General features: G+C 39.5%; 1 protein-coding gene across 1 annotated transcript; it reads right to left on the bottom strand.

Moving 5' to 3' along the window:
• Nucleotides 1-10629: 10629 nt before the first annotated feature.
• Hsc70-5 (Heat shock protein 70 cognate 5) lies at nucleotides 10630-19687 on the bottom strand. Its single transcript, XM_022790764.2, has 4 exons — nucleotides 19480-19687; nucleotides 14958-15100; nucleotides 13899-14288; nucleotides 10630-12450 (listed from the first exon to the last, which is right to left on the bottom strand). The coding sequence occupies exons 1-4, from the start codon at nucleotides 19544-19546 to the stop codon at nucleotides 11017-11019; spliced, it is 2034 nt and encodes a 677-aa protein (XP_022646499.1). The 5' UTR covers nucleotides 19547-19687; the 3' UTR covers nucleotides 10630-11016.
• Between the last annotated feature and the right edge of the window lie 18 nt (nucleotides 19688-19705).

Raw genomic sequence — 19705 nt, forward strand, 5'->3', positions numbered from 1 at the left:
CGGCCAGACTGCCAAGCTCGTTCAGGTTTTTAGGTACTAGATGTATCTTTTCTTTGCCGCAACAGTCAGACGGCCAAACTCGTTATAGCTTTCAAGTACCATATAGCTCTCTTCTTCGCCGCAATGGCCAGAGGGCCAAACTTCTTCAGGCTTTCAGGTACTAGATGGCTTTCTTCTTTGCTACAATGGCTAGAGCCCAAACTCGTAAGGAGTTCCAAGTACTAGATTACTGTTTTCTCTGCCACAATAGCCAAACGGCCAAACTCGTTGGGGCTGTCAAACACTAGAAGGCTCTTTTCCTCCTACAATAGCCATAGAGCCAAACTGGCTCGGCCTTTCGAGTACCAGATGAATTTCTCCTCTTCCACAACGGTCAGACTGTCAAGCTCGTTCAGGTTTTTAGGTACTAGGTGGATCTTTTCTTTGCCGCAACGGTCAGACGGCCAAACTCGTTATAGCTTTCAAGTACCATATAACTCTCTTCTTCACCACAACGTCCAAACGGCCAACCTTACTGGGGGTTTTATGTACCAAATTGCTCTCTTCTCTTTCACAACGGCCGGACGGCCAAACCCGTAAGGAGTTCAAAGTACTAGATGGCTGTTCTCTCTGCCATAATAACCAGGCGGCCAGACGTTGGGACTGTCAAGTACCAGATGGCTTTTTTCCTGCCACAACAGCCAGACAGTCAAACTGATTCGTGCTTTCGAGTACCAGATGAATCTCTCCTTTTCCATAACGACCAAACGGCCAAACCCATTAGAGCTTTCAAGTACCATATCAAGTCCCAACAAGTGTGGTCGTTGTATTGTGGCAAAAAAGAAAGTCATCTAGTACCTGAAAGTCCTAGACGTTGTGGAAGAGAAGAAAGTCATACGTACTTGTAAGCTCTAATGAGTTTGGCCATCTGGCCGTTGTAGCAAAGAAGAAAGCCTAGATGGCTTTCTTGTACTTGTACTTGAGGGCCCTAACGAGTTTGGCCGTCTCGATATTGTGGGAAAGGAGAGATTCATTTGGTACTCGAAAGTCCCAACGAGTTTGACCCCTCGACATTGTGGCAAGAAAGAGACCCATTTAGCATTTAGAAGCTCCAAAGAATTTGACCATTTGGATGTTGTGGCAGCGAATGAAGTCATCTGGAACTTGAAAGATCTTAGGAGTTTCTCTCTGGCCATTGTGGCAGAGTAGGCCATCTGGTACTTAAAAGTCCTACGAGTTTAGCCATCTCGACGTTGTGGAAGAGAAGAGAGCCTCCTAATACACAAAAGCCACAACGAATTTGGCCATCTCGACGTTCTAGCAGGAAAAAGATCCATCTAGTACTTAAAAGCTTCAACGAGTTTGGCCCTTTTGACATTGTAGCAGGGAAGAAAATCATCTGGTACTTGAAAGCTTTAACTAGTTTGACCGTTGTGGCTGTTTTGGCAGAAAGGACAGCCATCTGGTACTTAAAAGTCCTACGAGTTTGGCCGTTTGGACGTTGTGGCAGGAAACGAAGTCATCTGGTACTTAAAAATTCTAATGACTCTGGCCATCTGGCCATTGTGACAGAGCAGTCAGCCATCCGGTGCTTGAAAGCCTCAACGAGTTTGGCCGTTTGGACATTATAGCAAAGAGGAAAGTCACCTGGTGCTTGAAAACTCTAACGAGTTTGGCCGTCTGTCCGTTGTGGCAAAAAAATAGCCATCTAGTACTTAAAAGCCATAACGAGTCTGGCCATCTGGCTATTGTAGCAAAAGAGACAACTATCCGGTACTTAAAAGTCCTACAAGTTTGGCCGTCTCGACGTTCTGGCAGGAAAGAGACCGATTTAGCACTTGAAAGCTACAGAGACCTTAACCATTTGGATGTTTTGGCAGGGGCGAAGTTATCTAGTACTTGAGAACTCCAATGAGTTTAGCCATTTATATGTTGTGAAAGGGAGGAAGTTATCTGGCACTTGAAAGCCCTAACGAGTTTGGCCGTCTGGCCGATGTGGTAAACAGAAGAGTCATTCAGTGCTTAAAAGCCCCATCGAGTTGGGCTGTTTAGCCATTGTAGCAGGAAATAGACCCGCCTAGATACTTGAAAGCTTTAACGAATTCGGATGCTATGGCAGAGAAAAAAGCCATCTGGTGCTTGAAAGCCCTAACAAGTTTGGCCGTCTGACCGTTGTGGTAGGAAAGAGGGCTATGTGGTACTTAGAAGCACCAACGAGTTTAGTCATCTAGCTGGTGTGGTAGAGAAGAAAGCCATCTGATACATGAAAATCTCAACAAGTTTGGTCGTTGTGGCTGAAAAGAAAGCCATCTGGTACTTGAAACCCCCAACGAATTAAACCGTCGGGTCATTGTGGCAAGAAAAAGGCCTATATATTATGTGAAGGTCCTAATGAGTTTGGCTGTCTAGGCGTTGAGGCAGAGAGGAGATCCATTTGGTACATGAAAGTCCCAACGAGTTTTGCCGCTTTGGCAAAGAAGAGAGCTATCTGGTACTGGAAAGCCCCAGTGGGTTTGGCCGTCTGGCCATTATGCCAGAGAAGAGAGTCATCTGGTACATAAAAGCCCTAACGAGATTAGTCATGTGACCGTTGTGGCAGGAAGGAGAGACATCTATTACATGAAAGTTCTAACGGGTTTGGCTGCCTGGAGTACATGAAAGCCCAAACGAATTTGGCCATCTGGCCACTGTGGCGGGAAAGAGAGTAATCTGGTACTTGGAAGCTTTAACGAGTTGTCAAAAGAAATTGAGCTACCTGCTTATAAACGATATACTTATAAACTTTAACGAGTTCAACCGTCTGGCCATTGTGGCAGAAAAAAACAATCTAGTACTTAGAAGCCCCAACAAGTTTGGCTGTCTGGCCATTGTGCCAGAGGAGAGAGTCATCTGGACCCCTAACGAGATTCGCCATTTGACCGTTGTGGCAAAAAAGCGAGACATCTATTGCATGGAAGCCCCCAACGGATTTGGCTGCCTGGCCGTTGTGGCAGGAAAGAGAGACATCTAGTACATGAAAGTCCCAACGGATTTGGTTGCCTGGCCGTTGTGGCAGGGAAGAGAGACATCTAGTACATAAAAGTCCCAATGAATTTGGCCATCTGGTCGCTGTGGCAGGAAAGAGAGTAATCTGGTACTTCTTCTGGTAAGCTTCAACGAGTTGTTACAAGAAATTGAACTACCTGGTACCTAAATTTTACCGAGTTCAACCGTCTGGCCATTGTGGCAGAAAAAACGATTCAGTACTTAAAAGCCCTAAGAAGTTTGATTATATGACCGTTGTGGCAGGGAAGACAGGCATCTGGTACTTAGTCGCAACGAGTTTGGCCGTCTAGCCGTTGTGGCAGGAAAAAGAGAAATCTAGTAGATGAAAGCCCTACCGAGTCTGGCCATCTGGCCACTGTGATGAAAGAGAGAGCCATGTGGTACTTCAAAGCCTAAATGAGTTTAACCGTTTTTTAATTGCGCTAGGAAATAAAACCACCTGATGCATAAAAGCCCCAACGAATTTAACTGTCTAGCCGTTAAATTATCCGTTTAATTATCCGATCCTTATGGCACAGAAGAGAGCCATTTCGCACTTAAAAGCCCCAACGAGTTTGGCCATTTGTCCGTTGTAACAGAAAAGAGAGCTATGTGATACCTAAAAGCTGCAGCGAATTTGAAAATCTGGCCATTGCTGCAGAGAAAGGACCAATCTGGTACTTGGAGGTGCCGAGTTTAGCTATCTGGTCGTTTTGACAGAGCATGGGGCCATGTGGTGCTAGAAATTCTCAAATATTTTACTATTTGGAAATTCCGGTAGGGAAAAAGACTTTCTAGTACTACAAAGCTCTAACAAGTTCAGCCATCTGATTATGGTGATGGAGAAGAAAACTTTCCGGTACTTAAAGCCCTAACGAGTTTGGCCATTTGGTCGTTGTGGCAGAGAAGAGACCAATCTGGTAATTGAAAGTCCCAAAGAGCTCGGCGATCTGACCATTGTAGCAAAGGAGAGAGCTATCTGGTACGTGAAAGCCTCAGCAAGTTTGGCTATCTAGCCGTAGTGGTAGAGAAGAAAACCATTTGGTACTAGAAAGCCCCAACAAGTTTGGGCATCTGGCCGTCATGGTAGACAATAGGGTCGCCATCTGGTACTTGGAAGTCCCAACGAGTTCGGCCATCTGGTCCTCGTACCAGGTAAGACCTCTTCGAAGTCTAACGATTATTTTGTATATGAAAATTCTGTCCTGAAGCTTGGATAAGAGCCACTCCTTCTTTCTTCTAACATCTAATTTGTAGATGGGAATTATGCCTTGAAATTTGGCCAATTGTTTCTCTGCGTTCTAACAACCATCTTATGTACGGGAATTCTGTCTTAAGATCTTACCAAGCGTTATTCCTTGAACTCGAATGAGTTCTTTCGTGAGAAGTCTTCTGAAACTTAGCCAAGAATGACCTTTTTGAATTTTAATAGCTTTATATGTAAAAATTCCATTCTAAAACTTGGCGAAGAGTTACGTTTTTGAATTCTAACAGCTTTGTGGGAACTCTGTTCTGAAATTTGGTTCGAATTCTAACAGCTTCTTTCCAGGAGAATTCTCTCGTAAATCTTGGCCAAAAATTACTTTTTAGAGTTTTAACAATTTCTTTGTATTTGGGAATTCTCTTCTGAGACTTAATGAAGAATTAGGTCTTTCAGTTTTTGTTGACAGGAATTTTGCCTTGAAACTTGGCTAGAAGCTATTTTTTACTGTATCATTCTCTTCTGAAATTTAGCCCAGGGTTCCTTTTTTGTTTTCTATCAACTTCTTTGTTTGTGAAAACTTCGTCCTTAACGTTGGCCAGGAAATAGGCTTTTAGCTCTAACAACCTTTTTGTATGTGCTAAGGCTTAGCCAATGAGCACTTGTTGTAACCACTTTTCGTAGATAAGAATTCTCTTTCAAAACTTTGCCAAAAGTTCCAACGACTTCTTTATATGTGAAAATTTTGTCACGAAACTTAGCTGCTTCTGTCTGAAAGTGGTCCTTTGTGTACACTAGCTGGTTTAAATATAGCAAGAGGCATTCCTTCATGCGTATTCAAAAGGTGAAAAATGTTAGTTCACAAACATAATGAAGTAGAAGTCAAGTAGTATATTTCTCCCCAGAATATATTTGCTATGTATATACGTAAGAGTATTTCTAGAGAATACTTATGAGAATAATAGAAGGAAAAATTTGGAAATTCTACTTTCATTTTTTTTTATTGGCCCAGGTGTAGAATTTGAGTCCATACATTTTGTGTACAGCAAGGTTTTCGCGAATTCGTCATAGCTGTAAAGAGCCAGAAATGCCGTTTGTCTGGTGGGTTTTTCGTTGTTCCCACTTAGTTATGTATGTGTGCTTTCCTGGAAAAATACTTGTTGCCATCGTCAGTAGGTGTAGATAAGGACATTTAGTAAACGGTTATAATTCATGGATCGGGAAATTTAGAATTTATACATCCGCTTGGCACAGTCGTATGTGTCTACCGTTGCGGTATTTTTCGATTTTATCCATCTTAAAGATACCTTTATACTTTCCTTAATCGTATATTTCGTAATATAATTGATTGGACCAACAAGCGTATTTTAACGTTAAAATGCGTATTGAGACACAGTAGGATATGGACAGGTCACAGGCCTTTTTTGGTATTCCTTGGTTACCAAAGAGGCAACAATATTGCCGAGTTTTTTTTATCTGGTGTTTCTTTAGCCGGAACACACCTTTGATTAAATCTGGTTGTTTTTTTTACTTGTTAGCATTTAGTGGCCGACTTACAATCCTTGGCCACTGCTTATTGCACATCATCGTCAGGAATAGTGATATAATACCACACGACCGCTTGTACATCACGGCACGCTTTCAGAGTTCTACCATGTATTTTGGTCTGCCTTTGAACGAAGAAGAAAGGACAAAACATTTACAAACATATGCGATTTATGGCGTCGCTGAATCCCCTACATGTCCTTGATTGTAATGATCTTTGGTTGTATTAAATATACTTGAAATGTTTTCAGGCTTAATCTTTGGAGCCATATTGACCAGGTATTGTCGAAAGAGATGGCTCTTTCGTAATGTATAATTAAATAGGCCTTCCCGACTCATGCCTCTATACGCGCTACATCTCAATGCGGTTCGCTTGTCTGCCTGGATTATCTTGTCCACGGATACTGACTTAATACCGTGGAACAATGTGCAGCGCTGTTATACCGGATTCTCTCGTATTTTTAACAACCATTTCAACTTTGTTCGCTGCTTGAGTATTTTCCGTTTTTTCGTGCTAGCCTGGTGATCGTCGTTCAGGGTCAATGATGTGGATGGGCACCTAATAGCTTCTTATACAATTTTTCATGTTTGGAGTGTTTCGATTTTCCAAAGGTGCGCTGAAAATGAGTTGCTTGTGTACAATTCATGTCTCCTACAGTGATCACTTGTCTCGTCTGCTATTTTATGCTGCACTCAAGTTGCTACGACTGATCTACTAAGCTCCAGACTCACGTTATGATATAACGTATATATAAATAGCAGTAGGCAAATATGATATATTTGCCTACTGCTAGCGCTAGCACTGATAAAGTTAGGGTCATGCACATGTAGACAGATAGCTACATATGAAACGTGAAGATTAGTGGCGGCGGTGCGGACGGAAGCCGTTAAACTGAGGGATCGATACAGCAAGAACACCCTGATACACACACGAATCTGCACACCACTGCTAGAAAGAGGCATACTTGATACCGAATTATTGAATAATTACCGGCATGTAAGCTACTCACAATAAATCAGAGTTATCATTTGTGAATAAACGAGTATCTAAGTTTTTTGTTCGCTTTAATATGTCCCGACATATCCATAAGGATACAATGTTAACTATGCACATTAAAAGTCTGCAGACAAAGTTAAATTCCAAATACACTCGTAGCGGTTTAACCTATCACAACCTGACACACTGTATTTCGCGTCAAATGATAGATCGTCAAAGGGGTATCAGAACAAAAATGATATGCCGTCTTTGTCGCTTATGTAGTCGTCCGTGATCTCACTTCGAAGTAGTTAGTTCTAAATTGTCACACAGATAACACTAGCGTGACCGACCAAAAGAATGTGTAGGCTCACTGAGGTATTAGTTACCCTAAATAAGCGTGTTTCTGATCAAGAATACCATTGATTATAGAAAGCAATGACACGACGAAAGCTTACAAAAAGCGTATGATGATAAAGATGGTGAAAACTCAATTTTTGTTTGTCAACAGTGGGAGAATGGGTAAACAACATGAATTGCCTCTTGAATAAAAAGGACCTTACGATCTGTTTATTGCATCGCGCAACGGAAATGTAATATTGGCACCCGATTTGACACAGCAAAGTATTGAGAGAAAGTTAGGATGGCACTTCAGCATCTGGAAGTTGATCAAGGAGACGTTTCTATGCCTGCTAGTTCCGCGAACAATATGTGTTGCCCAAAAGTTTCTATTTCTTGATAAATAGGCTTAACCCAATCATCAAGTGTGTTGTGGTATTCACCTTTTAAGCAGTTCTTCCTTAGAAGCTTAAAAATTTTGACATACAAGAACATACCATACTCGCTTCATAATCTCAAACATATTGCCACTGTAGTAAACAGAGTAGCATGAAAACTTGCTATGTTACACCCGAATACCGCCGATAAATAGAGAGGCGATGAAAACAGATGTTACAATTTCATCATTGCGTTTCCAGGGCGCAAACACTTAGAGAACTTGAATATTATTGAAATGAAACGAAGGCCGCACCTAGCATTAACTGGGAAGCACTACTTATTTGATCCTGTCCTTATGTTTGAAACTCGCGAACATATACAGAATTTTATCAGCCTAATGGAGTCACTGATCAAGAAACTGGCATATTGACCATCTACAAATTTAAGAGTGGATAGCGATAGTTTCCCTGCCACTCTTATGGATACGTTGTGGTCTAGGTCGAACGCGGGTATAGATACGCTTCGTCGTTTCGCGCCGGGAGCCGATCGTTAACGTCCATACCAAACGTAAAACTCTAAAAATTGAGATTAAAGGGCGGGTCCTCGTAATTGTGGAGTGGTAACGCGTTTTTATTGTGTGTTGAAATGACGTAGTGGTCTAAAATCTAAACTGAGCGTAGGTATACTATTTCACAGTGGAAGCCAGCTATCTGAAATAATGCCCGACGGATGTACAGGACGTAGAACTCAAAAAAAAATTAGACTAAAAAACCAAGCTCCCTGACACAAACTCCATGCTGCGCCAAAATGTTCTAGCAAGATCGTCCCTCTTACATATAACCAACCTTCCAAGAAAGAACTCTTGAGGGAAATGTTAAATCCAGGAAGAATTCTTTTCACACTTCTTAATAACCACGTGGGACTTACCGAAAAACAAGCCACGAAAAGACATGACTAAAACGCTCTAAGATTTTTATCTAGCCCTCAGCGCGTGAATATGAAGCCACAAAAAGGCTGGATCCATAATTTTTTCAAACGATGAAAATTAATTTGAAAGTACAGTAATGGGCGCCGCTCTTGAATTGGAGTCCCCTAGGCTCGGCGGAGGGATGCCAGACTTTTGCGGACAATGGAGTTAAACAAATCGGTCTAAAGTCATCATTTTTTTTCTTTGGAACCTAAAGAGTACAGGCTCGTCGGAAGAGAGGTTGGTGTTAAACATAAATGACAAAATGTTTTTAGAGACGCCATTCAGAAACCGACGCTCGTGCTGTCATTGAGATTTCTTTATTTTAGACCAACCAGTATTGCATATTGTTGGATGACAGAAGTAGTAGAACAAGTTGCGTTATTCATGCGGTTCGAACAAGTTCCAATCGTTGGCTGTGAGGAAACAAGTTTTTGAAGCGAAGAACTCTTTCGGGCCAGGAAGCAGTTCCAGGTCAAAAAAATAGAACCGCATAATAAGAATGTCCAGCTGATTTCCAAACTGGTCGAAAATCCTCCATCGGCAATTTATGACAGTTCGAGAAGAGGACGTTAGAGCTGCAAGACGCTCGTCCATACAGTTTCCCTTATCAGCCTGTTCACTTCTGCCCATTCATTGTTCCGCCATAGCACTAATGAAATGGAAATTTTTGCACTGTACTTGCCGCTTATAACGATACAACGACAACCGTGGCTTGTCTTCTGCTAAGATGACGCCAAAGAAATCCTGTAAAGAACCAGCTTAGAAGTCAATTTAGGATAAGGAGAGTAGAATCGAACATAGTAGAGCTCAGTTTTAGGTTTGACGTTGTTGCATTGGATGAGTCATGGCATTGCATGGCACGGAGAGGTATGGATCTAACTAAGCTTAAACAGTGCAACAATACATATTAGGGGAGGTACTTCGACTGGGTCCTCGAAGATGTCATATTAGTTGCGCATAGTCATATAGTGTGGGCACGTCGTGCTCGGATTGCTCGATTTTCGTCCGCTATATCTAACACCGAGATACTCGAGTATAACATGACGGGAGGCTCTATGAACACGTTCGACAGGTTCAAGGGATCTCAATCTTGACCTTGCAATGGGTATAATAACGCGACATGTCGAATCTCCTCAGTTTCTGAGAATTCGCTTTCGATAGTGCTGTAAACCCCACAACCGTTGGGGTCTCGAACCAGCTGTGAAAGGCGATAAATCTGCTCACGGTTTCCAAATATCTTGTTATAACTTTAACAAGTTATAATATATATATATATATATATATATATTGGATATAGGATAACAGAATATTTAAAATGCCTTTAGCGTCAAAAAGATCTTTTTAGAGTGATACTAACGCCTCAAATAGACTTACTTCCAGAAGTCTTATGGGGTATGCACGTCACACGTAATTTTGAAACAGGCAGCCGACTTCTAGCTTGCTCACGGTCTGTTAATTCTATTAAATATTGGCCGGTTACAATATATTTCTTGCACTTATAACATTCAAAAAGCAAAAATTCATCATACGGAAAATCAATTTTGGGATCATATTCCGTAAAACGTAGTACAAAGCGCATTTCTGTCACGTTCGATTTTAGACGTTGGATAGGGGAATTTGATCTCGCCAAAGTTTAGGTATATTAGAGTATGACACGAGCTAGAAGTGGGAAGTCACACAGCAAGATATTTAGATTTCACTGTATTTACGCTGCTTTTAGATTATTGCGGACGCTCCATGGTGACTGCCTTGTAAAGCAAGTTACTACTCGTGTTGCTATGTGATATATATTAGGCTAAAACAAATACTTTGGTTTATTGTGAGTGTTTCCGGTTCCATTCATTTCAAAATGGTTTAAGAACTCGTTCAACTTAATTGAAAAAAGCTGCTGTGAGCTAGAGAATACAAAGCTTGTGTCTCTGACACGAGTTCGTGTGTCTGTTTTAAAAACCTAGTAGTGGAAGAACACATTTCTGCTGCGATAAGCAACCCACAAATGTTATTCTGAGCTACTCACGTTAGAACGTTTCGAAGAAAAATGTATTTTTTGGAATTGCTATATTCTCAAGTGAAGACACATTGATGCGTGACTTTACAAGGTTTGTGCATGCTTATATCTGCTGATGGTACTGAAAGATTAAATACGACGGCAGTTTCATGCGATTCAAAGGAAGTAAGACTATCAACTATGTAATACAACTAAATGAGGACACGGAATTGCTGGAAACTAAAACTGACCTTTATAGATTAACGATTTGGATACGGGTTTCAGCATCATTTGTGTACATGTTTTCTATCACTTGTCAGAGCCCAAAGCGTTAAGAAGGGCTCTCTTCATTCATTGAAATGATCATAATGAAATCATCGCATGGCCGGCTGCAACCGTTATACTTTAAATTCTAAAATTATTTTTTTGTCTCTTAGCTCACGCTTATAACTATGTACATTATATATATATATATATATATATATATATATATATATACATGCTTGTAAATAAAAGACCAGCATACGAAGCATAGATAATTAATGCTATTAGTCTCGATGCCCGACCAAGCTATAGAGATAAAACAATTACATGTTTAATGTAATTTGGTTCATAACCTAATTTTTGCTCTTCTCCTCTTCTTTGTGCTCGGCCTCGGCCGCATTTGAAGTGCCAGTATCAGAATTTCGCGACTTCTCGTCAGCCATTTTTTTATAAGCAATTTCAAACAACTTCAGTGACTGCTGCTGAAGATCTTGGGTTGCTACCTTAATTTGTTCGCTTGTATACTCATCCTTCTTAGCCAGCATTTCCCGTACCTTTGAAACTTTTTCCAACAGCTGGGCTGATTCATCGGCAGGCAGTTGATCCTTGAACTCTTTAACCTTTGTTTCAGTATCATGTACAATACCCTCAGCCTGATTGACGGCTTCAACTACCTCTCTCTTTTTCTTATCTTCTTCTGCAAAGCGCTCAGCGTTTTTAATCATATTTTCTATCTCATCCTTAGACAGGCCCCCGCTTGACTGAATTACAATCTGCTGTTCCTTGCCAGTGCCCTTATCACGAGCTGACACATGTACAATACCATTCGCATCAATATCGAATGTGACTTCAATCTGAGGCACGCCTCGCGGAGCAGGGGGAATACCGACTAAGGAGAATTCTCCTAGAAGTTTGTTGTGCTCAGCCATATCTCTTTCGCCCTGGCAAACTTTGATCAAAACTTGTGTCTGGCCGTCGGCGGCGGTTGAGAACACTTGACTCTTTTTTGTTGGGATTGTTGTGTTACGATTGATGAGCTTCGCCATAACACCACCCAACGTCTCAATGCCAAGAGACAGCGGCGTAACATCAAGAAGAAGAACATCCGTTACGTCCCCAGCAAGCACACCACCCTGAATGGCCGCCCCGACTGCAACTGCCTCATCAGGGTTTACCGCCTTTGAGGGAGCTTTGCCGAATATCTCTTGTACAATCTCCTGCACTTTTGGCATACGAGTCATTCCTCCAACAAGGATAACGTCGCCAATGTCTGACTTCTTCACTTCCGCGTCTTGCATAGCCTTATTACAAGGCCCCACAGTACGTTTAATCAGGTCAGCAACAAGCCCTTCGAACTTTGAGCGCGTCAACTTGAGATTCATATGTTTAGGTCCAGATGCATCCATTGTTAGGTAAGGTAAATTAATGTCGGTTTGCACAGATGCAGACAGCTCGATTTTTGCCTTTTCGGCAGCTTCCTTAAGACGCTGCATTGCCATGGCGTCCTTTGTAACATCAATTCCCTGGTCACGCTTGAACTCATTTGCGAGGAAAGTGACTAAAATGTTATCAAAATCTTCTCCGCCAAGAAAGGTATCTCCGTTAGTCGATTTAACCTCGAATACACCCTTTTGTATTTCTAGAATGGAGATATCAAACGTTCCACCTCCAAGATCATAAACAGCAATAATTTTATCATCTGTTTTATCCATTCCATAAGCAAGTGCAGCAGCTGTGGGCTCATTAATTACACGCAGCACGTTCAGTCCAGAAATTTGGCCAGCATCCTGTAATGACAAATAGTAGGTATTGAAAACATCTTTATAAAACTCATAAGAAATTTCTGGGAAAATTGTGTGAAATAACCAACTTTTGCATAACTTGTAAGAAAAAAGAAAGATTTTTTTGTGGAGCTCCCTGGTTCCAACAATTATGAAACATCTACCCACAAAAGTCGCATATTCCTTGAAATTCCTAACTACTTTACATAAATTTAGTTTTCCAACGCAAATAGTTTTTCTACTGTGTTACTCTGAGGCGTTTCTCCAAAAATTAATTGCGAAGTTCTACAAATATCCACATTATTACAATACCTTCTGATTTAGTTTCTCAAAGCATCTGCATTTAATTCTTAAAGTAGATAGTTTCATCTTGAGATAGCGACGAGACCGAACATAATGTATTAATAATAACATAATGAAAGTTTAATTGCAATGAAACCAAGGGACAGTTAGCACAAATAAGGGCTATTTGTTATAGGTTGCAGAATGACACGGACATATCTAAATCGAAATAATTGAACAATCTGAATGAGGTGATCAAATTACTAAATGAATTTGATCTAATTGCTTTAAAAAAGTATAGAATAGCACAAAGGTGAAATTACGAAAGAGTCTAGAGGGTTCGGCAAAATAGGGTCATTGATGAGTTGTAACGAAATAACAAGCAACAGGCTAACAGTATTACAGAATGGTAGAACAATTGCAACGAGTCTAAAGAGAACTGTAGCGAGATAAAGGGGATAACCCAACGGAGTAATAAAACAACTAACATTTAAGAATTCTAGTTCAGATTGGGCGGGTTCAACCTTGATTTAAATTAGATTTGACAACAGCCCCTAATTTCCGCTTAAATTTTTCAAGATAGTTAAGAAACTGCTTTTTGCACCAATTTGATAGACATTCCAGCACTTTCAATCCCTAGTGGATTTTCGGTTTTGTTTCATGGAGGGCCTTTTTGATTTATCCAGAAACGACAGAAAAATCAGCAAAAATGAAGACTGCCAATTTCGGGTAACCCAGAAAGTTCGTTAGATGCGAAGACACTGGACACTAGCTGATCTTTGCACATATTATACGACAGATCTCCGGCTCAATCCTAGCGTTTGTGATTTTGTTCTAGAAAAACTTTAGTTTCCCCTAATACAAAGAAGATCAAAGGAATAGGTACCCGCGACGACAAAGGCTCAACACAAGTTATTCTAAACACACATACGTATATATATACATGGTCTACTCTGGCACAACTATACTGCGGATTTTGAAAGAGTTGAATAACGTCCTATGAGAAATTTTAGTACTATCTCGGAAGTAAGAACAAACCGGTTACATTGCACGGTTCTTCTTCGGTTACACGGTAATTCATATCTTTTTAATTCAATATCACATTATTTGCGGTAGTTCATAAATTCGGACTCTATGACTTATATCGAAATTCCATAAAAAGAGTCACAAACCTTCGTAGCCTGACGTTGTGAATCGTTGAAATACGCCGGTACCGTGACAACAGCATTTTTTACAGTCGTGCCCATGTAGCCCTCGGCTGTTTCCTTCATTTTCATAAGCACAAATGCTCCTATTTGAGAGGGGGAATACATTTTCCCCTGTGCTTGCACCCACGCATCGCCGTTTGAAGCCTTGACGATCTTGTAGGATGAAGTCTTCATGTCTTTCTTTACTTCGGGATCCTCAAATTTTCGTCCGATTAGACGCTTAGTAGCAGAGAGCGTGTTTGCGGCATTCGTAACAGCTTGTCTTTTTGCCGGCATTCCAACAAGACGTTCTCCGTCATTTGTGAAGGCCACAACTGATGGGGTGGTTCGCGCGCCCTCGGCATTCTCAATTACCTTTTCACCCCAAAAAAAAGCAAAAGAAATATAGCAGAAGAAAGTATAAAATACTCATAAAACAAATATTTATATATAGTGCATTTCCTGTAAAAACCGTGAGCATCTACCAGACCGTTAACATATTGCACATAATGGTTTTAGAAATAATGTTTATTTTGTATAAATCAAAAAAGATCCAGCTGACCTGACATATATAGGATATTCTGATAGGAAAATTCAACTTTGAACTTCTACCGAAAACTTAAAATCGTGCGATTTTCGAGTTGGAATTTTTGTCCCTGAATTTGTCAATTACACTCTTATCTTTGTTGTTATACTTCGGGCGCGAAAATATAACCTTGAGTGCATTACTCACTTGATAAGGTTAATAACAAAACTTTTCAGATATATTCAAAATACTAGGAAGCTTTTTTGTTTTTATTATATATATATATATATATTACGTATTACCTGCATAGTTCTAGTTAAACGCATATAATGAGAACATAAGATACTCGGGCTTTAATGCAAGCTACGCACTTACAGTATAAGGAGCGCAAATGTTGAGATTGAATTCCATAGTAAACAAATAGTGCTTACTTAAATGCTTACTGTGTGTTTAGCTACATTTTTAGTACCTGAATTATAATAAGAATCAAATGAACCTGTCTGAATATGTTTACGTACTTTTGGCTGTTTTCCTTCCATTACGGCAACACAAGAGTTAGTTGTACCGAGATCAATTCCAATCACAGCCCCTTTAACCTGTGTATCTGATTTATACCGTAGCCCTGTCGTGGTTGTACTTCCGGCAAGGTGTACCGCGGCACCTAAATTAAACATACGGACATAAATAGAATTTTAAAATCTTGTAGAAGGAGTTTCTTTAGCCTCTCTTTAGTCTCCACCTGCGCCACTTTTTCCATTATTGCTTTAATGTGTCTTCTATGGCGAAAAGCAGAAGCGCTGAGATTTGCATCGCTGACAAAAATTATGTCCCTACCTTTCCTCCTTTACCACCATTTAGACCGCCAGATTCGACGAATTTTTCTCGACGAAAACTTCGCAGCCGTCACCACCATCACCAGCTTTTAGGTACAGTTTAGCTTCGTCTATGAAGTCCATGCCAATTCACGATATCAGTTAACACTTTCTTCTAATGTGCTTCCTATTCTCATTAGCTTGTTATATGTTGTAAATCTATTAGAGTGTGGTAGCGAACCAGTTTTTATTTGTTCACGATTTGATGCAACTGCTATATGAGACATCATATCGTAATTTTTTCTGTTTCTCCTAATCGGTGAGAAATGGCAGCTTTGTAGCCATTTGATTTCATTTGATTCAGACAGCAGAAATTTACATTACTGTTCATATCAGATTTGGTTTGGATAGTAAAGCATTTGCATTTTTTTCCTCTATTCCTTTACGCAATTATTATCTCTTATTATTAACTCGCAATTATTTATAAAGAAACCATTCCCGACCCAATGAACTTTGTTTCCAACCTTCTTGATCTTCTGCATCTTCTATGGAAATTAGTAAAACGTAATGGAATTTTGTACCTTTGATGAGTAAAATAAGGTCAGTGAACTCTAACGGATATCTTTCCTTATGTGGCCTTGAGTTAAATAACTTAGAATTCTGGTAGTGAATTCGAACGTAGTATTGAATTGTAGTTAGATCACAGATAACGATATATGGGCAAAGTACCACTATATCTTTGCTATACAAAATTAAGTTTTTGTTTATTTGGTATTTTATTACCGTATGCTTACCATAACAGTATTTTATCGATCTCCATATTTGTTCTACGAAATATAAGAAAGAAAAATAACATTGATGCAACAGGTATTCGTAAGCAACTCCAATCTTTTTTCTCTTCCGTTCATTTTTTAGCTACATTTAATCCAGATTTTTGGTTATCAGTAATTTAGTATATATATATATATATATATACACTACTAAGTTTATATATATAAACTTAGTAGTATATAGTAAACTCTACATTTAGTATATATATAAAATTGTATTCACAATTTCAATTCATCTGCCGGTTATTTCTTCTGACCCCATCCCGTCAATAATTCCATCATGAATCTGTGGCTGTGTTTCTAAAGGCACATAGTCACTTAGCGCTACCTAGCGTCGCAACAATCAAATAAGATCCTAAATTCTGCATAATAGCATTACAGTAAAACCAAGACTACGCTCAAAGCACACTGACATACCATCTAATATAGCGGAAATAATAAATAACAGCATTTATAGTTCTAAGCTTTACGTTCCGCTTTGTAATAGGCTTTCTGTGTTAAACATAACTAGTTTCATAGGCAATTATAAGCACGTGTGATTTTTGATGGCAAAAATTAACATCATTTTTGTTAAACAAATGAAAACCATCAACTTTATGCTTTAATGTAGCTTGTTAGTGTATAGTGTAGTCCGACAGACACCAAAAGTGTGTCCATAAGCATGCCTTAAGAGTAACGAGGTCTTTTAGCACAGCCATCCCCCTTTCTGATCTATATAATTCAACGTAAAGTCAGAAAGCTCCTCAACGTTTCCGCATTGCCTAGATTTAGTATGTATATTCGCGTGATGATTTCAATGTAAACATTTTTCTAAATCAATTGCCAGCATAGAAGGAATGATGACGACGTAAGTTCATTACGCACGGAGAAAGCAAGATGAGATCCTCAATGTCGCTTTTATTTGCTTATATTTCGCCCATAATTGCAGCAGTGCTATGAGGTATTGCATTATTATTAATTGCCACACGAAGCGGTCGAATCACACAAAAAATTGATAATAAAAAATACATTTTGGTGTCGTCATGACAAAATCTAACAATGCATTAGCAGCATAAGACGTATCCCCTGAGGCTGCGAAGGATTTAATTATAAAACGGGTTCTATGTACAACTAGGCCCATAATTAACCCATTTTATAAATATCTTTATATAAGTATCATCATTACTTTTTTTATTTTCTTAGCATATTTATCTAGTAGCAAGCTGGATGAACTATCCCCTAATCAAAGCCAAAATTTCGCTTAGCAGTTTTCAATGACGCTGAATTCTGGAACTTCACCTTACTAATTCAAACTTAAAAGTGGATGTCAGAATAAAAACTGTAATAACTGTTGCACCTTTATGGGCAGTTTATTGTACTGATGAAGTTGAAGGAGTTAACAAAATGCGCTCCTTTTAGGCTCGATATGGGAATCTTCGAAATAAGTAAAATTGTAACGAAAACACTTAAGTTTAAGAAAAAAAAAAAGCAAGAATTGGGTTGCTCACGAAATAAATCCAGGAAATATAGAAACACGGATTGTATATTTTTTGAGACGATATGAGCAACAGTTACGCGCAAGAAACCCACCGGAAGCATATTTTCGTCCTGGACAAGACATAGGCAGTCTCTGCCCCCTACCAGGAAAGAGTAAACGAGGGCAGAAGCTTCGAACAAAATGGGAAGTGGCTTCAATAGTAATCGCAAATAGATTCGGGCACAGTATAAATCTTATACTTAAATTGATATATGCGGCATTTGTTATTACGAGAAACTGCCCGAAAAGAAAGCCGTTGATGTTGCCAGATACCTTAAATTTCTAAAGAGCACTATAGATTACGGATGCGCCAGTCAACCGCAGGCAGCAGAGTTATCCGACAAGAACGCACGACTTTCTCATCAGGCTTCAATCACGACCTGGATGGAGAGATGTCTTTCGCTCCTATATTCTCCGAATTTAAGATACTGTATGAATTGCTTTCATGCCTCAAAAAACGATAGCTGACGTAGCATACTCTACGGTGGGATATCGAACAAATCCTCGATAACCAAATTAGATATGGCAATACAGATCACTTGATTGAGAGATTGAGAATAAACTTCAAAGCGCTGGCTTCATTACGTACACAACATAAAAGGGTACGCCTAACATATAGCGGCGATAACGTATACGTTTTCAAAATGAAAAATGTTACTTATAAAAAGCAAAAAACCCTCGCAGTATACTGCTTTACTCAAGTAGGCATCCCTGGTGTAAGGGTCAATTCCTTAAGACTTCTTTACGAATAGATGCCAACGTTGGTACATCGTAAAATTTTCACAAAATTTCAGTAGCAGTTTTAGGTGAATGAAGAAAAAGGTCTGCCATTATAGTTGAAAGCTTTTTTTTTCACGCTGCCATGTTTGCAAACTGGAAGGTCCCCTTAAAATAAAAAGAAAATAATGCAATCTGAAAATGGCTATTAAATATATAGAAACTCGCTTTGCCAATCACATAATATTTGTAAAGCTGAGGAAAAATCCGGGATTTCGGTTTGCTCTTCTCGACATATTCTCCACGTTAGTGCATATAAAGGAAATAGCTTTTTTTTATCATCTTATAAATTAACGGCTTAACAGCTTAACGGCCTTCTAAGATACTCTGCTATAGCTCTAAAACGAACATAATAAAAAATACTAGTCACATATAAGCCCTCGGCATTACAAATGTGTACCCGATAGGACAAAAGGTGATAAATCCAGTTATGTAAGTCAAGGATAATTGGAGCGCTATTATAACCTTAATAATCTATTTTCCGAATAAGAAGATAAAGGAGTACGAGAGAGAAGTTGGCAATTCACGCAGTTAAGACAGCGGGTGGTATGCACGGAGCGTACACAGGAATTGATAACTAATCCTGTGAGTCAGTCCAACACTGATAGCAGATAGCAAAAATCGAATCCGTCGTCCGTAATGCACTGAAGCTAAGCTTTTATAAATTGTAGACATCTGAAGTTTACATGAAAACACAAATTATTGCAAATTGTATTTGTGAACACACAATAAAGAATACGTGTGTAAAAGTCCTACAAAACATTTTGTCACTTAAATGGTTCTGCCAGTAAAACATGTAACTTGGTATACAAAGGGTTCTATTAATTATATAATTTGACACATGAATGACGCTGCTAATGAAATACCAGTTAGATACCGGCGTTCCCGCGCGATTGCCGCAGGGCAGAAGAAGTGTCGTAAAATCTGTTTTAAGCACTTTAGTCAGGCAATATTTATTGATACAAATTGGCCATGAATTACATATAGAACTATCTTAAAATTGTTAGGTTGTTCCTACAGCACGTTTCTTAATATAGAGATTTTAGCCAGGTTATCATGTTTTGTTCAGTCTGATGCAATTAATCGCGCACCCGCAATATATTACCTTTAGAGTATAGAGAAGAGCCGCCCGACACGCCGCACCGGCTGAAAATTTTTGCCACTCGAAGCATTTTTAAGCTTAATAGATAGAAGACAGGGACACGTTCAACTGCAGTGAAACCTCAAATCCAAGGCGCAAATAAGAATACTTTCTTGCTTGAACGTAGAGCGCTGCCACACGTGCAGCACTACCTCTTCTTAGTTTAATATGGCGGACAGTTCCAATCCTT

This window comes from Varroa destructor, unplaced genomic scaffold (genome assembly GCF_002443255.2).
Source record: "Varroa destructor unplaced genomic scaffold, Vdes_3.0 BEIS01000002.1, whole genome shotgun sequence".
NCBI lineage: Eukaryota > Metazoa > Arthropoda > Arachnida > Mesostigmata > Varroidae > Varroa > Varroa destructor.